Raw genomic sequence first — 21843 nt, forward strand, 5'->3', positions numbered from 1 at the left:
TCGGTTCAATTTCAAACTTTCTGCATTCTTGATGGCTAACACGGTACAAAACTCGCACTTTCCAAATCCTGGAACTTGGATTAAGTATTTTTTTTGGGCTAGTTTCTGCTTGTCGTCTACATTCTTTGGTAAATTCCACCTGCCTTTACAAAGTCTGTGCCTGCAGGCATTTTCATTTTTTGAGAGCATAGTTGTTTTTTTAGCCCCTCATAGTAACATGAGTGTTATCTTTTCATGGTCTACTCCAAACTTCTTACAGCATTCCTCTGGGAATAATGCACAGGGCATACTTGCAGATGAGTGACCTAGGGGGTGTTTGGACAGGCAAGTATTATCTAACCATACTCTGGCAAAATGCTAAATACAATTGCTGGGAGTGCTGAGTCCCTGCGTTTGAAGGGACTGATGATGTGTTTACAAATGTCTGTAGTGCCTCGGTGGGCAGTTGGGCAAAGCTTTGTATCCTGTACATCTAGTAGGAGTAGTAGATTACATTCAACTGGACTTGTTCTGTAACATTGAAGATGTTCTACAGCTCATCCAAGCCATTTCCTCAGCTCCAGTGAGAATCGGGAATAGAAGTCCAGCATTTGATCCATACAGGTAGCACACACCACTTCATCCAATCCCCATGAAATGTGTGGATACTGATTTGTTCAATAACAGCTGGCCTCTTTTCCCTATGTACATGTTGCTGGGGTATCTTCCTGACACTGAAATCAAAGCTCTAAAATGTCTTTAAAATTACAGAACAAATTCTACCTTCGAACTGTCTTTTGGGAAATCTTTGGTGATCTGCCCATACCTTCTCATGCTAAGAGACTGCTCCGCATTCTGTACTTTCTTGTCCTGTAGACACCTGAGATCCCTTTGGTTGAAGTTGGTTAAAGATCCTATACCACTATATAAACTTCCTTTTTTGAGATTCGGAAGAGAAATAAAACATTCCACAAAATCTGGTGTAGGTGGTCCTCTGACCCTTACCTCAGAGTGAATAAGATGTTATTCCTTGGTCGTGCCTCATACCTCACTATGCTGAACTCCATTGTTCTTCACACTGATAGTATGGTTAATTCCTGTCACCGTATACTTAATAGGCACACAGTAGTGACAGCTTAGACCTACAGTGAAAAGCTCCCAGTACGATAGTTCTAAGAAAAAAGACAACCAGGAAGTGTGGAGATCAGAATTACAGCTACTTCAAAGCAAAAACGAACAATAAGGACATGAAACCAGTACTGCAGTACGGTAAAGGAAGCTATTTAGCTAAAAAAAAAAATCCTTTAGTGATCCTTAAGGCAGGGTGGATAAGAATCAATCATTTAAAAAAAAAATCATTTTTTAGATTTCTTGCAAATTTATTTTAAATGCTTTTTGAGTAATAATCTATTTTAAGATGCATTAATAATTCAGTTTAGTCGGCATGGAATGGAGCTTAGTTGTGTAGTATGAGGCTTTATATTCTGCAATATTTCCATTTTTGGTAAGCTCATTCAATGAATCCAAGCTCTGCAAGCTGAGATAACATGCAATGCGTTGATGCATTCACACAATTTCACAGTAACCATGAGGTAAAACAAAGTCCAGGAATATTCCTTTATCCCATTGTTTTGCAAGTCTATGTAAACAACAAACTGTATGCTTGTTTGAAGAGAAATGCATCTGTACCCCACTCTAAGGCTGCATTCACACCTAGGCGTATTTACGCCCGACGCTCGTGCCGCTGGAGGGGCGAATTTACATTGTTGTCTATGAGATGGTTCACATCTCACAACGTACGCCTGCCGCCTGAAAACAAGTCCCGGACCCTTTTTTTCAGGCGGCTTTCGGCGTTTGGCATAGACATCAATGTAAATGTTTTGTGAAAAAAAAAAGTTTACGAATCGCTGCAAAATACGCCGCGTTATAGTGTGAATGCAGCCTAAATGTGAGGAGGAAGGGCAAGCAGTAAAAATGAAAGTGAAACCTACGCAGCTTATAAACCTTGTGATCTTTCTGCACATAGCTTGAAGTGCTTTATTCTTCCCTTGAGAAGCAAAATGGCAGCATGCCATGCCGCAAAAGCGATCCAGTTTGGGAATATTTACTAACCTGATGGCTTATTCTAAATGGGAAGCCTTCATTTTGTTTGCAACTATTAAAGATTCTAACTACCAGCAAGAATAAGTCCTTACATTAAAAGAGCACCTGTCATTTCAGATCCTTCATGGCCGTGTCTGTTAGTGGGCATCCACTCACCTGCTGCCGACACATCCCTCACCAGCTGTCCCATTAAAGTGAATGAGACTGTTAACTGTGAGTCAAATGCGGGTGACAGTTGCTCTCTATTGTTGGTTTACATCGACTTGATTTAAAGTGGGTGTAAACCCACTTAAAAAAAAAACTAACACCTGCATAGCATACTAGCTCAATATGTAATACTCACCTGGGATCAAAGCCTCCGCTGCGGTGCCCGATGTAGCACCAGCCCGCGACATGTCATCCCGGAGTTAATTCCGGGTATCGCAGCTCCACATGGGCATATGTAAGCATACACCTGTGCAAGGACCATCTTTGCCAGCATGGGGGGCGCATAGGTGTTCTGTGCATCTGCATGCAGGCAGTCTTGTGTAGGATGCAGTGGGTGCACAACTGTATGGATGTGGGTGCGTGTCCTAGAACTTAAATTGTCTGAGTTTGGAGACACTCCCACACGTCAAATTGGGAGTGGTGGCTGTGGCCATTGAGTCCTAATTGACATGAATATTACTGCCTGCACTGGGATACAAAATTAGACTAATGCAGCCATTATATCTTAGAATTGGTAAGCTGAAATATAATGTTTGCTTTTGGACTTATTACCACTTATATGCCCATTTACAGCTGGGTGTTTTTTTTTTTTTCCCACCCTGGTTGGGTGGGAAAAAAATGTATTCCTCCATCCACACACATGACATGGATGGTGGATTTCCCCCTGCAGGCACATTTTGTTCTGCCAGTGTGCTATCAGAATATACTGATCAGTGGCTGCAACTGAGCAGAATTTTCTGTTGCATCCCTTTTGACAGAAGTTGGGTAAATGGATTTCTGTCATGCAGGGGAGGCAACACATTTAATTGAAATTTGGCTGGTCCAGCAGAGAGTGGCTGAATTTCAGTCAGTGGCCAGCTTTATATGCAGTGTTTTACATGACAGATGGTCCTTAGTCCCCAGCCCAGACTGTATAGTGTGGTGATGTCATCACGTGTGTGTGTGTGTGTGTGTGTGTGTGTGTCTGTGTTCATGTGGGAAAACTAATTGACTGAAGTGGTTTTCCTGCCTTGTTTAATAAGATCTAAGAATGCTTTCAGTGCATCAAAAGGATGTGTAATTTTAGTCTAAAGACGAGGACTGATTTCTAAGGGAAAATGCTGATGCTGTAGTGTTTTAGAAACCTTACATTGAGATTTCTCTCCATAAATCGTCTGGTTTCCGGAATGTAGATGCTGTACAGTTCCATATTAAATGCATTACAGTAATTCTGTACACAAGGCTATGCTGATAGTCTCTTTGGAATTGATTAACATAGCTATAGAAGTAGAGGTGCACCGAAATGAAAATTTTGGTACTGAAAATTCAACTTTTTTATGATCATGGATATTTGGCCGTTTTGGAGAAATTGTTATCCAAATTAGGCCGATATTTAACATGGCGGCTAGTGGTGCCACGGATCACCGTTGATACGTTTTTTGGCACACTGATCCGCGGATTCCCGCAGTGGTCACAGCATCCGGAAAGGCCTGCGGCTTCGGCCTACCTCCAGGAACCGCGGCCCGCACTCGGACACACACCGCTCTCTGGTGTCTGTACTGAAATAGGTGGGGTGTCTGTACTACGGGGGGGTGTCTGTACAGAGGGGGGGTCTATACTGGAGGGAGAGGGGGTCTGTACTGAGGGGGGTGACACCATTTTTGTTTTGCACCTGTGCCAATTGGTGCCATCTGCCAGTGCCAATTAGTGCCACCTTCCATCCAGTGCCACCTAAAGCCATCCGTGCCACCTGCCAGTGTCAATTGGTGCCACCTGCCAATCAGTGCCACAAGCCAGTGCCACCTCCCAAAAAAAAAAAAAAAACGGCCTAAAATATCAGCAGCAAAAACCGGCATCATATATCGGCTGCCCGGATGTCTAAATATCGGCATCGGACAGAGAAAAACCCATATCGGTCAACCTCTAATCATGGATTTATTTGAATGCTATTGTCGGCCATTATCAGCACCTTTAGCACAAGAAAGCTCAAGAAAAATGCATCCCTTTAAATTCTATGTACTGTATGTCTTCACACTGGTCTATTGTGCTTCCATTGTGCTGTTAGTGTTGCTAAACCCAGAACCCTGCATCCTTTATATCTGGTTTCCCACAGAACATGGAAATGCAATTATTTTAGTAATTTATAAACCAGGGTTTGACAAATTTGCTTGGAATCTAGGAGCCAGCTAAACAAGTTAGGAGCCAGAAAAGCGAACACATACGTGAGCAGCGCCCGCATATGTAAATGGTATTCAAACCACACGTGAGGTATCACCACAATCATTCGGGCGAGAGCAATAATTCTAGCTCTAGACCTCCTCCTGTAACTCAAAACATGCAACCTGTAGATTTTTTTAAACGTCGCCTATGGAGATTTTAAAGGGTAAAAATTTGTCAGCATTCCACAAGCAGACGCAATTTTGAAGCGTGACATGTTGGGTATCAATTCACTCGGTGTAACATTATCTTTCACAATATAAAAAAAATTGGGATAACTTTACTGTTGTCTTACACTTTTTTTTAATAATAAAAAAAAAAAATTCACAAAAAAGTGTGCTTGTAAGACCGCTGCGCAAATACGGCGTGACAAAGTATTGCAACGATCGCCATTTTATTCTCTAGGGTGTTAGAATAAAAAATATATATATAATGTTTGGGGGTTCTAATTGGAGGGAAGGAGATGGCAGTGAAAAATGACACGCATTAGAATTGCTGTTTAACTTGTAATGCCAACGGCCACCACCAGATGGCGCCAGCTCACAGAAGGAAGAGCTTGGGACTTCACAAGACCGCAAAGCCGCGACCTCAATTACCGGCCGTCGCAGGCCCGCTGCGATCGCGCGGCGGGGAGGTGGGGGCACACAGAGACACAGGATCCTGTGCCTCCATGCGCCCCACCTCCCCCGCCGCGGCCGGTAATTGAGGCCGCCAAGGTCACCAGGTCACAATTTCTTGTCGCTAATGCGACCTGGCGCCCGGATAATTGTCGACCCCTGTTATAAACTGCTAAATACCTTTTCACATCAACAGTATATAGCAGTCTTGTGACTTCTATCAGTGTCTGGTTAAAGCTTATAGGAAGACTTTTTTATTTTATTTTTTTTTTCCCCATTCTCCCCTGAATCTCCTATAAGGCTGCATGACCCCTGATCTTCTGTCTGGACAGTACTTATTGGCCCTGTGCTGATCGCATACACCCTCAAGGAAAAAAATAAACGGTCTAGCAATACACACCAAACTGCATGTGCAGACTCTCTCCACTGTCTTATCCAGAGATGTTTTGGTGACAATGCAAGAAGAGGAGGATCTATGCATACAGGATCACACAGCCTTACACATTGCAGAGGATTAACCCTTTAGGTTCCTCAGTGAGTCTAACAAGCATGCTTTACTGATTTTACTGTTGTGGGTTTAGTAACACTTTAAACATTTTGCTTTGCTGCATTTTTGGTTAGTTAAACTATAATAAAATGCCATACAGTGCTGCTTTCATGACCAAACACTAGAACTTTTAGCCATCTGTTTTCTACCTAAAGGGTTTTTTCACTTTTGCACACAAGAACCCTTTCAGTCAGCCATGGCACCCTCCTCATGAGAAACATTAAAAAAAGTAAGATATCTTAGAAAGACAAAACATTTTTAGGTATGCTGTGCAAATGTGACCACACATAGTGGTGTTTTCTCAAACTTGACTGCAAAAGTGAAAACACTCTTCATGTCTGAATCTCACAGGAACGTGTGCTACGTTATTGTGCAATTTTTGCAGCCAATTCATTTGAATGGGCTGCAGATCGCACCGGAACACAGTAAAAGTTGTGCATAGTTGTGTAATCAACACCCTGCACCAAATCACATGGTACTGAAGTACCATTCAGTTTAGTGACCACAAACATGCTGCCTTTGGGATCTGCATTTGGGGTGCCTTTAACAGTACATTGGCACCCACAACAGATCACATAGGCAATGCATTCCAGCGTGGTGTAAGAAAATACACCAGGGCATGTCCACCACATGCTGTTGTGATTTTTTTTTCTCCCTCTTTTAGAGATCATATGATTAGTATCTAAGCCTCTTGTGACTTTCACTGGAGGAACTTTCTTTCACCCCCCTTATTTTTTTTTTATTTGTGCGAAGTGTTTGGGTTTTTTTTTTTTTTTTTTTTTAGGGCTGCTGGTGCCAAGCACAGCTAATCCATAGCCATTACCTGCTTCATGAAAGTGAGTCATATTGATATGCAGGCTAACGCGGACAAAACCCAGGAGGAGGTAATGAGTCAATGTGTAACAGACACAAATATGATTTCTGGCACACTTCCGCGTACCAGAGACACCAGTGCCTGGCAGCTGCGTAACAACTTTTCCCTGTACATATAGTTTAAAGCCCGATTGGCCCCTTGTTTATTACTGTAATACAGTCCGGCAGCATATGCAGTGATAAATCTGCTGTTCTACGTTTAAAAAGTGCTCCAGCAAGGCTTAAAAAAAAAAATTATATATATATTCAACAATTTTGTCCACTGTTGTATTTTATATCCTACAAAGTTTGTTAGTATGTTCATGAGTTCCAGTGTCTGAATGGGTTATAGTGCGTTGCTTCCGTCGCACACCAACTACTGCCAGTTACCCTTTTATGGTTTGTACACAGCGAGTGCATGCACATTCAGTGCAGACTGATGTCCTGATAGACTCAAATCTCAGGACTGCTAGTAATCTGTGCTTTTCTACTTTCATTCAAAATGTATTGCTCTGATACAGAACACTTTATTTCTTAAATTACCTTTGTAAAAAATATGTCCTGGCATTGAATAAGACAGCAATTCAACTCAACAATTTATCTCTTAATATTATGTGATGCTCCTGCACCAGGGTCTCATTGAATGTCAGCTTGGATTGGATTACTTGATACAGTCCCCTTTGAGCTCTAGCTTATATTTAGATAACCTGTAGACCTTTTTACAGTTCATGATGTAACATTACATTATAACTTTGAAGCACTTTTTATAGGGGTATTGTAGCCACTGAACTGGTGTATGTGTTCTACTATTTTTACAAACTCTTAGGTGAGCTTGACCCAGACTATGCACATTGAATTATATTATGAATAAACATTATAGGCATTGCTGAGAAATTTACAATTTCACAATGGAGGCACAGCAATTCACACAGAGCAGCCTGGATCCTCACCTTCTCGGGTCCCTCTTCTCTATGCTCCTGGCCCTTCCCTCTTGTTGTGGAATTGCCCCAGAGCTTGCTCTGGGGCACCCAAGCTGAGCTACAGCTCCATGTGTCCATTCAAACAAAGGTATTTATTTGTTTAGATTTTCTAAAATAATTGAATCCCTGTGTACTGTGGGAGACTGGGTTTATAACACAAAGTTTTAAAGCGGAGGTCCACCCTAAAAAAGAAAAAGCTAAAAGAAAATTAGAAAAATCTTTTTATATATATATATGTGGCTGTTACTAGGTAGATCTCCTAATCTGCCACTTCCTTGTCCCGCAGTGGGTCTTCTCCTTGTCGTGCTGCCTCCTTGGAAATGGGGAGCATGTCTTCTGGGACCGTGTGTGTGTGACCCAGGAGACATCAGTCCATTCACATAGAGCAGCGTGGCTCGTGCATGCACAGTAGGGGATTGGGCAGTGAAGCCGCAACGCTTCACTTTCTGATTTTTCTCAGAGGATGGCAGCCGAAACCCGGGTGCCGATATCACGGGCACCTTAAACAGGTAAGTGTCCTTATTAAGTCAGCAGCTACAGTGTTTTGTAGCTGTTGACTTTTAATTTATTATATTTTTTTTTTAAGCCGGACCTCCGCTTTAACTGGTTGCCGACCAGCCGCCGGCGCGAGAGCCTGTAGCTCTACGTCGGCAGGCGAAGCGGGCACTAGGGGCGCGCCCCCCCGCTCGCTTCTGACTCCCGGGCCCGGCGGTCACGTTCACCCGCGATTGCTCATTACAGGGCGGGAAACGGGAGCTGTGTGTGTGTGTGTAAACACGCAGCTCCCGGTCCTGTCAGGGGAGAAATGTTGATCTTCTGTTCATATAATGTATGAGCAGCGATCAGTCATTTCCCCTAGTGAGTCCACCCCCCCCCTACAGTTAGAACACACCCAGGGAACATACTTGACCCCTTCCTCGCCCCCTAGTGTTAACCCCTTCCCTGCCAGTGGCATTTTTATAGCACTGATCGCTATAAAAATGCCAATGGTCCCAAAAATGTGTCAGAAGTGTCCGCCATAATGTCGCAGTACCGAAAAAAAAAAAGCACTGATCGCCGCCATTACTAGTAAAAAAATAATAATAAAAATGCCATGAAACTACCCCCTATTTTGTAGACGCTATAACTTTTGCGCAAACCAATCAAACGCTTATTGCGATATTTTTCGTGAATTTTTTTTTTAGAAGAATACGTATCGGCCTTAACTGAGGGAAAAATATATATATTTTTGGGGGATATTATAGTAAAAAATATTTTTTTTTAAATTGTCGCTCTATTTTGGTTTTATAGCGCAAAAACTAAAAACCGCAGAGGTGATCAAATACCTCCAAAAGAAAGGTCTATTTGTGGGGAAAAAAGGACGCCAATTTTGTTTGGGAGCCATGTCGCACGGCCGCGCAATTGTCAGTTAAAACGACGCAGTGCCAAGTCACAAAAAGTGCTCTGGTCTTTGACCAGCAATATGGTCCGGGGGTTAAGTGGTTAAGAAGTATCTGAAGCATAATTGCACCGCCAGAGAGGCTCCAAAGCCCTAATGTGTTCTCTCCATGCGTGGAGCTTGGTCATAGATCTATGTTTAAGGTTTAAGCTTCATGCATGAAATGAAATGTGTTGGAACTTCTTTGGTGCCAAAGCCTTACTTTTATTACAGTGAGCAGCTCCCCCTTTTTTTTAATAACAAAGAAACAAAGTGAAGAGAACTCACGCTCCTGATCATCTGGGGGAAATAAAAAAAAAAATAGATTGTGTGTGTGTGTGTGTGTATGTGTGTATGTGTGTATGTGTGTGTGTATATATATATATATATATATATATATATATATATATATATATATATATATATATATATATATATATATAATCTGCCTAATAACCGTAATATTTACAAGTGTTTGATATCATGGGAATCACCTGAAGTCATCCCCAGGGGCAGGTATGCTGCAATTAATACCCAGAACAATGTGACCGTATTGTAGGTTTTGGTTGCAAAGTTCAGATAACTTGCTTGTCTTTTTAGGGAAGAATATGAAACAAATTTTGAACAAAAAGGCTTTTACCTGAAACGAGCACTGCTGCTGTAGCATGCATATTTTCCCATTAGACAAGAAAGGCTCTGGGGGCTCATTTAGACGTGCTAAAAAAATGTGAGTGACAATTAACAGCTCTTTGTAAAGCAATTGTGTTGCATTCAAGCTCTTGCTTGCCAGGTGCTCACACCACACCCCCCCCCCTTTATTTATTTATTTATTTATTTATTTATTTATTTTTTAAAGCTCTTGGCTAATAATGCTTTCTAAATGCATCTCAAACATGCAGCAAAGCCTGGCAAACGACATGCTGGGTTGATTTTGACGCAATGCAACACAAAACCGCACTGGGCGCTGCAATGCACACGATTTTGACAGGTGTTCATGGAGCTTCACAAACCTTCATGAAATGCCTCCATTTGAAACTAGTGTAAACTTACCCTTACTGCACAAAAGGGGGCCACCAAGAAAGTACTGAATATACATGTGCTTCCAAACGTTATTGTTTTTATGACCACATAGTTGGTACTGAAGGATCACATACTTGTGTAGAACACATGTTGTTCATACATGCTGAGCCTGGTTTCCTGATGTTTGCTTGTGAGGTGGGCGGAGCAATTCTCCCGGCATCATCTGTAGGTCTAATTATTACTGAGTTTACAGGGGGAGCGTAAGTGGCTCTCCAATAGGAAATCCTGGACGGAACTTCCTTTTATATACACATTCTTACTCCATGGAACACGGTATCCTTTTTCCTGTCAAGCTAAGGTTGCATTATATTCAGCATGGTAGATGACTTCACTGGGCCAGAAATGAAATACTGTTTAGTTTGTACGTACACCTGTAAAATAAATTATGCGGAATATGTGAATGGAATAACAAAAAATCACTGCAATCTTTATTTATTTTTTCTCTTGTGGTGGTTCATTGTATTTATAGGATTTCTTTTCATTTTCAACCTGTTTCAATTATATACCATACCTATGCATTTTTTTTTTTTTTTTTTTTTTTTTTTTTTTAGGAAGACTGACCATGAATTCAAACAAATATTTTTATTCGTGGCCTTGGCATGCATTTATTTTCTTTTGTTTGTTTCCTATGGAGTTTGATGCCATCATTTTTCTGGGGTTAGGGAGGGTGCCTGGCAGAACACACTTGGTTCTAATGTATAGTATACATTTAGACTTTTTTTTTTATCTTCCATTTTTTTGCTTTTTTAGAACAGAATTCTAGAGATGTGAGCTGATGATTAAACCTTTATTCTTTCTGCAGATAATGTGCAAGTGGTGTTATGAAATGATTGCTCAGTGCAGGATTTCCTTAATACACACAATGTGTAGACCTATTATATGTGAGCATTGTGTGGTCAGGCCTTTAGTATGATGTTGCTCCTACAGTATAGACAAAGTGTCTTCATATGGTTTTTGTAAAATACTTGAATTCCACTTTCAAGAAGTGGCAGTTTCAAAAAATATGAACCCTTTTTCTCTGCTACTAAGCAGAGTGATGTTTTTGTAATAACCAGGCTTGTGTTACTGGAATCTACCAGATACCTGGCTGCTGCAGTGTTGTCTCTAAAAAGCGAGTGAAAGTTGCCCTGTGGGGGAGCGCTTTTTACTGCACTGTGTTTTTAGCAAAGCTGTTGTAAAAGGCATGTCAAGTCAGACTTTGGATGATTTCCAGATCAGAATGATGTCAGCAAGATCTGCATACTTGACAGTTCATGAAGCATGAAGTCGGCTTTTTCCTCAACAAAAACGAAATAAAATGGCAAAAAAATGCTTGTACGTACAGCACAGTGGTGTAGTGGGTAGCACATTCGCCTAGCAGAAAAAAGGGTTGTTGGTTCGAATCCCAACCACGGCACTACCTGCCTGGAGTTTGCGTGGTCACCCTGTGCCTACGTGGGTTTCCTCTGGGTACTCCAGTTTCCTTCAACACAAAGACATGCTGGTAGGTTAATTGGCCTGCATGCGCTGTGCGTTTCCCGGCCATGAAACCAAAAGCTGTCACGGCCGGGTGCCCACAGAGTGAATGGAGGCGTAGGGGGGTGGGCGGGGGAGAGGAGCGGAGCTCAGCTCTGGGCGTCCGCATCGCTGGACTGTGGAGCAGGCAAGTGTCTGTCTATTAAAAGTCAGCAGCTAGACCTTTTGTAGTTGCTGACTTTTTAATAAATCTAAAAAGGTTCCTCTTTAAGTTGAAATTAATATTTTTGGCTAGAAAATTACTATATATATATATATATATATATATATATATATATATATATATATATATATATATATATATATATATATATATATATATATTTGTATTTATTTTCAGAGACCCTAGGGAATAAAATGGCAATTGCTGCAATATTTTATGTCACACTGTATTTGCCCAGTGGTCAAACACTTTACTGAATAAAAAAAAGTCAAGTTAGCATTTATTACTATAATAATTTTTTTGTTTTAATGTGAAAGCTGATGTTGCGCCACTAGAATCGTGATCTATCTTCTAAGCAAAAAAAAATGCGTTTCTCATTTTAGCCAGGATCGTGCAGCTTGAGAATGCATTATAGGAAATAACTTTCAGCCTTTACAACTACTTTTATAAGTTTAGGAGCTCCTGGTGTGTGCCGGAGTAGGACAGGTTCTTTTTAATGTCTGATACCAACATTTCTTATGCATAGGGGTTGATTTACTAAAGGCATGTGCAGTCACTGTATATATGAGGGGAATCTCCTCTGATTTTTATTATCTAATCTTGTACAAGCAAAAAAGGCTTTTTTTTTTTCCTTGCGTGTCCCCATCGGATCTACAGCGACTGCACTTGGACGTGCACTATCGATTTTGTCTTTTAGTAGTAAAAAATAAAAGTTTTTCTCTTACAAAAGATCATCTTGCCTTTTTCTAAACGGGTAGAATTTGTTTAAGAGAAAATCCACTCCACAGCTTCTCCACAGGCCTCCTACCATGGTGCAGTAGATTGAACAGCGCTTTTTCGTGTGGTGTAGATTTCCCTGGAGCCTCTTGGGATGCATGACCTAAGTGCTCCTGGGGCCGTGTCATTCTTGCCTAGAGGAAAAGGTGTGTGTGTGTGTGTGTGTGTGTGTGTGTGTGTGGACAGCTTGTATAACAGTGCAAATTTGCTGTCCCTTCAGAAAAACACACAGCCATTGTTTTAAACTGCTGGCAACAAAAATGAGTACACCTCTAAGTAAAAATGTCCAAATTGGGCCTAACGTGTCAATATTTTGTGTGGCCACCATTATTTTGCAGAATTGCCTTAACTTTCTTGGGCATGGAGTTCACCAGAGCTTCACAGGCTGCCACTGAAGTCCTCTTCCACTCCTCCATGATGGCATCACAGATCTGGTGGATGTTGGAGACCTTGCGCTCCTCCACCTTCCATTTGAGGATGCCCCCGCAGATGCTCAATAGGGTTTAGGTCTGGAGACATTTTTGGCCAGTCATCACCTTTACCCTCAGCTTCTTTAGCAAGGCAGTGGTCATCTTGGAGGTGTGTTTGGGGTCTTTATCATGTTGGAATACTTCCCTGCGGCCCAGTCTCCAATGGGAGGGGATCATGCTCTGCTTCAGTATGTCACTGTACATGTTGGCATTCATGGTTTCCTCAATGAACTGTAGCTCCCCAGTGTCGGCAACACTCATGCAGCCCTAGACCATGACTCTCCCACCATCATATCTGACTGTAGGCAAGAAACTTGTCTTTGTACCCCTCACCTGGTTGCCGCCACACACGCTTTGACACCATGTGAACCAAATAAGTTTGTCTTGGTCTCATCAGACCACAGGACATGGTTCCAGTAATTTGCAGGCTTTCTTATGCATCATCTTTAGAAGAGGCTTCCTTCTGGGACGACAGCCATGCAGATCAATTTGATGCTGTATGATCTGAGCACTGACACGCTGACCCCCACCCCTTCAATCTCTACAGCAATGCTGGCAGCACTCATACGTCTATTTTCCAAAGACAACCTCTGGGTATGACGCTGAGCACGTGCACTCAACTTCTTTGGTCGACCAATGGTGAGGCCTGTTCTGAGTAGAACCTGTTCTGTTAAACCGCTGTATGGTCTTGGTCACCGTGCTGCAGCTCAGTTTCAGGGTATCTGCAATCTTCCTATAGCCTAGGCCATCTTTATGTAAAGCAACAATTCTCTTTTTCAGATCCTCAAGAGTTCTCTGCCATGAGGTGCCATGTTGAACTTCCAGCGACCAGTATGAGAGCGATAACACAAAATTGAACACGCCTGCTCCCCATTCACACCTGTGACCTTGTAACACTAACGAGTCACATGACACTGGCAGAGGGAAAATGGCTAATTGGGCCCAATTTGGACATTTTCACTTGGGGGTGTACTCACTTTTGTTGCCAGCGGTTTAGACATTAATGGCTGTGTTGAGTTATATTGAGGGGATGGCAAATTTACACTATTATATAAGCTGTACACTCACTACTTTACATTGTAGCAACGTGTAATTTCTTCACATGTTGTCACATGAAAAGATATTTAATTTTATATATATATATATATATATATATATATATATATATATATATATATATATATATATATATATATATATATATATATATATATATATATATATATATATATATATATATATATATATATATACACATACACATACACATACACATACACATACACATACACATACACATACACATCATATTGAATAAAGGTGTGAAGGTCTACTTTAAGGAATCTCAAACCGGCAATCGAAGACTAGGTAAACTCCATCTTGTAATTTATATAGATGGACTTTTCTTTTCGTCACTCATGTTTACTTGCTCTGTAGGAAGCAAGCAGGAATTTCCAGGTGTGTGAGCAGAACAAGTACAGAACTTGCATATCTGATTCAGGCAGTCACATAACACATTCTCTGAACATGAAACATTCTCTGTTCTGGTGTTCTTGATTGGAAGCCGGGATATTATGAAATCTCTTGTTTTGGCGGAACAGCAAGTCCCAGAATAACCTTTCTCTGGACATATTATGCAGCGACTAGAGGTTTCTTACAGCTAGGTACCCAGAGATTTTAAGAAGCGTAAATTTTAAATCTCTAGTTTTGCAGTTGGGAAATTTTCATTTACTAAGGATTTACTTTTTGTTCAAAAGGATGGAAAGGGGGTCTGACTCCACATTTCATCTTGGGGAGGGGAAGAATGCTGTTGTATATCATGTTGTATGTAGTGAAGGCAATTATAAGGGCCTTTTTATATGCTCTTTTTGCTAGTTTGTACGGAGTGCTCTGACCACATTCTCCCTCCAGGTTCTGGATGGGTCTGGTCATACATGAAGTGCAGACCCCGCGTACCTGAGCACCTTTTTTGCACTACTGCGCATTTATGTTTAGGTTGTGTTTTATTGGCGGTAGTTATGCCGTCCGCTTACCTTTTGTACTGCTCTGTCAGCCTATTTCTCTTCTCCCTGAGTGCCGGTTCACACTACAGCGACTTGGGATCCGACTTGTGTCGCCCACATGAGAAATTCCATTGAAGTGAATGAGAGCCGTCTTAATATACACTACTGAAGTCGCTCCAACTTCAGAAAAGGTTCCTGTACTACTTCAAGGCAACTTGTACCCATTGATTTCAATGGAAGTTGCCTCCAAAGTTGGATCACTGTCTTAACTGAAGCAACTTTACAGGAAGACAAAATGGTTTTCTCAGGCAAACCCCTCCCTCCCACAGAGCTGATTATTCTTTGATTGGCCACTGGCAAAGTCGCCTGTCCTGGAGGCAACTTGAAGTTGCGTTGTAAGTCGCTCCAAGTCGTCTCGCAAAGATGCGCTGGAAGTCGTGTTGCCCCTGTGTGAACCGGCACTTATTGTTCCACTGGCACTTATTATCATTTTTGTTACTACCCTGTGCTGTTTGTAACCTTTTTGGAAAATTTCAATAAACTCTTTTGTAAACAAAAGAAATAAGGAACATTTCTCAGTAGAGGTAGGAGGGGCGGGTCCTCGTTGCAAACTTTTTTCATAGCAGCTCAGCCTGAAAACAGTGAGAACACTGGTCGGGATTTTGCTGCTATCCAAGGTTCCATTCCACAGATCTCCCTTCACTTTCTGTTCTCTTTTATCAAACCGGTGTTTAGGGAAAATCTTCAGCAGGGACATGGACAGAAATATGACCAGGGTTTTGGCCTTTCCCTAATCCAGGGTTTTGGCCTTTCCCTAATCCAGGGTTTTGGCCTTTCCCTAATCCAGGGTTTTGGCCTTTCCCTAATCCAGGGTTTTGGCCTTTCCCTAATCCAGGGTTTTGGCCTTTCCCTAATCCAGGGTTTTGGCCTTTCCCTAATCCAGGGTTTTGGCCTTTCCCTAATCCAGGGTTTTGGCCTTTCCCTAATCCAGGGTTTTGGCCTTTCCCTAATCCAGGGTTTTGGCCTTTCCCTAATCCAGGGTTTTGGCCTTTCCCTAATCCAGGGTTTTGGCCTTTCCCTAATCCAGGGTTTTGGCCTTTCCCTAATCCAGGGTTTTGGCCTTTCCCAAATCCAGGGTTTTGGCCTTTCCCTAATCCAGGGTTTTGGCCTTTCCCTAATCCAGGGTTTTGGCCTTTCCCTAATCCAGGGTTTTGGCCTTTCCCTAATCCAGGGTTTTGGCCTTTCCCTAATCCAGGGTTTTGGCCTTTCCCTAATCCAGGGTTTTGGCCTTTCCCTAATCCAGGGTTTTGGCCTTTCCCTAATCCAGGGTTTTGGCCTTTCCCTAATCCAGGGTTTTGGCCTTTCCCTAATCCAGGGTTTTGGCCTTTCCCTAATCCAGGGTTTTGGCCTTTCCCTAATCCAGGGTTTGACAAATTTGCTTGGAAGAGCCAGCTAAAAATTAGGAGCCAAAAAAAACTGAAGAAAAATACATCACTCTAAATTCTATGGATATATTTAGACTGGTCCATTGCAGTGTTGGAAATCGTGCTTGCTGCATTTTTGGTGCATGTTTGGTCACGTAAAAAAACACCTCCCGATTGAAATGCATAAAAAAACGCACCCATGTTGCTTTTTTGATGTGTGTTTTTTTTTTTTTCCCAGTCACATGACCTATTTTTATTTCAAATGCACCATAAACGCTGTAAGGCTTTTTTGGCAGCCACTATCGGCACTTTGTTTTTTCTGTCTGCAAAATGCTGATGCCGCTATTTTAAAGTTGATTAATTTTCAGCATCCCTAACAGTAAGTGAGGGTAAGTCTTTCTAATAGAGCCCTGCTCCCTACTCCGTCCAAAGCAAAAAAATATAATAGAACTTTGAGTCCAGAATCCGATTAGACATGTACGCAGCTAAACCCGCTGTAAAGCAGGAACATCTACCGTAAATGCAGGGAAATGTGATCTGGGAGGCATACATTTATTTTATTTTTTTCTCTCTGCCACTCCTGTGTGTTAGCTTTTCTAAACACAGACGTTATCTGGAAATGTGAATGAGGCCTAACGCTGCTCAATTTTGATAATACATTTTCATGTATACGCAAAATAAAATGAGCTTGCATTTAATTGATGGTTGGTTTTGCTGTGTTTGGAGGTCAGAGTGCAAGAGTGAATGTATTGTGGCATATATGCATTTCCTGTTCAGACACAAAACGTCACAATAGACTCCGGTGATCAATGTTTAGTTTTTCCAGTAAAGCTACACCAAAGGGGTTTTTACCAAGAAATGTTCTACTCCTGCTGCGTGTAATGCTTTCTATTGTACAATATGCTCGTATGTCATTCCAAGTCTGTAGGCCTGCTTTATAATTTTTTGCATTATGAAAATCAGTTGGGGAAAAAAAAAAATTGGGGGTTAAAACCAGAAAGCCAAGAAACATCTGTCACAATTAAAATAAATTAAAAAAAAAAGTGGCTGAGCAAAGCTCTGTCACTCATTCAGTTGCGTAAATGGAAAACGAGGTCCAGCAGCCTTTGCAGTTGTTGGCTTGTATCTTTCAATGAACTACCACGGCGCTGTGGTGCACTGTAGTAGTTCATTTTGTTCGTCCTGTCAGATTGTATCTGCTTGTCCGTACGGGCACCTGGATACACTGGGAGGTCTGCTGGAGACCTGAATGGTACCAGCAATATATATTTTTATAAATTGTGTTATATTCCACTTTCTAATTTTAATATATGAATATGACTTTGGCGCCATTATTGGTAAACAAAACCATTCAGGATTGTTGGCAAATTTACGCTTTTTTCTTGTAACCTTAGGACTGAGCTGCACCAATGATGTCTGACAACGGAGAACTCGAAGATAAGCCACCAGCCCCTCCAGTGCGGATAAGCAGTGCAACAGTCTTCGGTTCTGGGTTGAAAGACCCCCTATCAAGCAATCACAGCCTTAAACCCCTTCCACTGATCCCGGAGGAAAGAAAATCTTCAAGAAATAAAATAATATCCATCTTCTCTAGTAATGAAAAAGGTAAGTTAGTACTGTTGTACTTGGAAGCTATGGAATGGAAAAATTCATGTTAAAGCTCAACTTTACTAGGGATGAGCTCTGGTGTGTTTGTACAGTCCACGTTCAGAGCCCGCCAGGAAGTCTGCATGGTGCTGCGCTAACCACAGACAGAGAGACTTTTCCCAAACTCTGCAACCGAGCATCGGGACAATGTCTCCCTGCCTGTGATTAGCGCAGCACCGTGCAAACTTCCTGGCGGGCTCTGCGCTTGGACTGTATGAATCCCATCCCATCCCTAGTTATGACCCCTGTCTCTAAAGGTTTGCCTTTATTAATTTGTTGTTTTTGACTGGGGGGGAGTTTTGTCCCTTTTTTAAAATCTGCTCCTTGGCTTCCAAGCAGCATGGTTGGACAGGTTGTCTGTGCAGCTGCTGTATCATAATAGACTTCAGTGGGCTGCCTGCATGCAGCACCTGGAGGTTCCGTGTTCCTGTGTTCCCTCTGACAACTAGCCAGACTTAATCAGTCCTGCATGTGCATAAACATAATCTGATTGGCCGAGGTGGAAATGGTGGTGTCACCTGCCCATCTCCCCGCTCAGGCCAATCAGAAGAAGCCTATTCATTGTTAAATACAGGGCTTCCTCTGGAAAGCTGAGAAGCACTCGGCCCAACTCGATTTTGTTCTGTCAGCAAACGGGAAGTCACCCATACTGCTGCAGGAACACAGTATTGTGCATACTATATGTACCTGATGTTACTGCTGATCTAGCACTCTCATCCACCAAATAACTTCAGAATAGAAATCGTTTTTTTGTCCAGACTATTTAAAGTGAGACGAAGCCTGGACTTTAATAGTTTTAATGGTTTGTACAGGTGTATAGTACTACTACTGTTGGTAAAAATGTAAACGCTATAAAAAAAATATATATATTTTTTTTAATTAGGCCTAGATAGAAGGTGCCAAAATGCAATATATACAGTATATCTACAAATGTACTTGTTAATTTACTAATCAACTAATACTAATCAACTTTGCACTGCTATGTGGATTTGCTGTTTTATGAAGCTAAACTCTGGGTGGAATGCTAACGCTTTGGCGACACCTGTATGCTTTCCATTGAAATGCTGTCCACTATTTGTCTTAAATTACATTAACGTCGGACTTAATTCAGACACAACATTGTCTACATATTTATATTGCTTGGATAGCAAGAAGGATCCCTTATTCATTCTTCATGCTTTTTCTCTCAACAGTGGGCAAAAAGAAAGAGCGCCCAGAGATCTCTCCGCCCTCTGACTTTGAACACACCATACATGTGGGTTTCGATTCTGTGACTGGGGAATTCACTGTAAGTATGGAATCCCACAGTTGAAGTAAACATTTCACCACTGTTTTAAAATGGGGGGAACTAATGCGCAAACCAGCCTAACCAGAGAATAGAGAACTGAACAAATAAAATAAAACAAAATGACTAATAAATCTACTAAGCAGCAGCCACAACTAATAGTGTTCACACACTGATAATGATTGGAAGTAAGGGGGTGTAATGGCGCTTGCTGATAATTAAAAATGTTTAAATATAAATAGTACTGGTATAAAAAATGTTCAAAGCAATAATGGAAATTACGGACAATTCCTATTAAGCGAATCCACCAGTTGCTGAAATACTAAATGTGTACCACTCCAAATAAAACCCACACAGCATCAATCAATTAATGTGGAGGGTGATGAGTGAAATAATAATAGAAGGTTCCCTGTTAAGGTAAAACAGCTTTCCACCAAGGGCACAATAATGATGGAGTAAACAATATCTATATATAGTCATACACAGACATGACCATTGCAACAAGAATATTCATAAAATAAATAATGTAGGTAGTGAATAAACAATATAAAGTGCCGCATCAATTAAAGTGCAATGTAATATATATAATACTATATACTAATACTAATATATATAAAATTTTCAATCATGCATGAGTGCAAAAAAAAAATATTTTTCAAAAATTATTATTATGCAGTGAAAAAAATGTCTCATAAAATAAATCCACCAAGGGATCACACACAATGAAGTGACATAAATAATAAAAAACATGCCAAAGTGTCCAGTGCAAAATATAGCAAATCCAAAACTTCAGAAAGAAACTGAAGTTTCAATCACTGATTTCCAGGGTGTATGAGCGATCAACCAATAATCCACACTTGATGCTTCAGTGTATGATGATCAGCACACATGCTTGTAAATAAAAAGCCAAAGGTCCCACAGTGCAGGTATGAAGTGATTGTTTTCACAAGCCCCTTACCTTAAAGAGGCTTAGTAAAAGCCTATAATTATAGACCGGGAGTATATCTCCCACAGGCAATCTGCTGATTGCACATTGCACTTTAATTGATGGCAGCACTTTATATTATTGTTTATTCACTACCTACATTATTTTATGAATATTCTTGTTGCAATGGTCATGTCTGTGTATGACTATATATAGATATATTGTTCATTGTTTACTTAATCATTATTGTGCCCTTGGTGGAACGCTGTTTTACCTTAACAGGGAACCTTCTTATTTCACTCTCATCACCCTCCATTAATTGATTGATGCTGTGTGGGTTTTATTTGGAGTGGTACACATTTAGTATTTCAGCAACTGGTGCATTCGCTTAATAGGAATTGTCCGTAATTGTTCTTATTATTGCTTTGAACATTTTTTATACCAGTACTATTTATATTTTAACATTTTTAATTATCAGCAAGCACCATTACACCCCCTTACTTTATGTGTTACAGTGGTGAAATGAAAGTAAGACTGAGGCACAACTGAGAAACTACTTTCAAGGCACTCTGTCTAACTCATAAGTGTGTTCAGGGAAATGCCCCCCAATATCTATACGAAAAACTAAAAGCCCACAACTCCAATCGCGTTCTGCGATCCACCAACCAAAATCTACTCCAGATACCCAAAGCCAGATACGAGTCTAAAGGAGAACGGAGATTTGCAGTTCAAGGACCCAGATTATGGAACGCTCTACCAACCAGCATCCGTCTGGAGGTAAACCACTTGGCCTTCAGGAGAGAGATCAAGACCTATCTCTTCTGAAGGGCCCAGGGAATGTACACCAAGCGCCCAGAGGCGATTCAGTTTGCATGTGTTGCGCTATATAAGTTTCTCACTCGCTTGTATAAAATGGTCTGCATACTTAATTTCTTCAAAATGATGCCCTAGCAGTAAGCTCTCCTATTCCTTATTTGTCCAAAGGATGATGATTGGCCAAACGCATTCCTTTATTTTTTTAATTTTGCCACATAATGGGTTTGCCTGTTTTATATTAAATTGGTCAATTTAATACTTTAGTTGGACATGTGCAATAGGGTGAGCTCACAAGTAGAAAGTTGACACTGTCTTATTCCATTTCACAGGGAATGCCAGAACAGTGGGCACGGTTGTTGCAAACATCAAATATCACAAAGCTAGAACAGAAGAAGAACCCACAAGCTGTACTGGATGTGCTTAAATTTTATGACTCAAAGGACACTGTGAAACAGAAATACCTTAGCTTTTCAGCACCAGGTAAGACCTTGTGTATCCTATGAAAAAGTCAGAGACAGATGGAGTGTCCTAAAGAATGATTTTAGGGACTTAAGAGCTTAATTGAGGAACCTCAAGCCACACCCGAAAGGCAGAGGGAGAGTAGGGAAGTAAACAAGTGGCTGAGGAGTTGGTGTAGTAAAGAGGGGTTTGGGTTCCTGGGGAACTGGGCCAACTGCTCAGTTGGTCACCAGTTCTATAGAAGAGACACTGCACCTAAATAAGGAGGGTGCAGATCTGCTGGGATTAAAGATGACTGAAAAGTTAGAGGGGTTTTTAAACTAGGTGACGGAGGGGTCCAGAGGTAGTCGGTCCATAAACCCGAGGTAAGTATAGTAACAA

The 21843-nt window shown here is 41.2% G+C and overlaps 1 protein-coding gene across 1 annotated transcript in view; it reads left to right on the forward strand.

Annotated features, from left to right (window-relative positions):
- The window catches only part of PAK2 (p21 (RAC1) activated kinase 2), a 63947-nt gene that overhangs the window by 10515 nt on the left and 31589 nt on the right, over positions 1-21843 (forward strand). The window contains exons 2-4 of the mRNA XM_040348777.1: positions 17725-17935; positions 19171-19265; positions 21333-21483. Of these exons, the coding sequence (XP_040204711.1) occupies positions 17740-17935; positions 19171-19265; positions 21333-21483 (442 nt within the window). The 5' untranslated portion in view covers positions 17725-17739. The remainder of the gene's footprint in view (positions 1-17724; positions 17936-19170; positions 19266-21332; positions 21484-21843) is intronic.

This window comes from Rana temporaria, chromosome 4, assembly GCF_905171775.1.
Source record: "Rana temporaria chromosome 4, aRanTem1.1, whole genome shotgun sequence".
Lineage (NCBI taxonomy): Eukaryota > Metazoa > Chordata > Amphibia > Anura > Ranidae > Rana > Rana temporaria.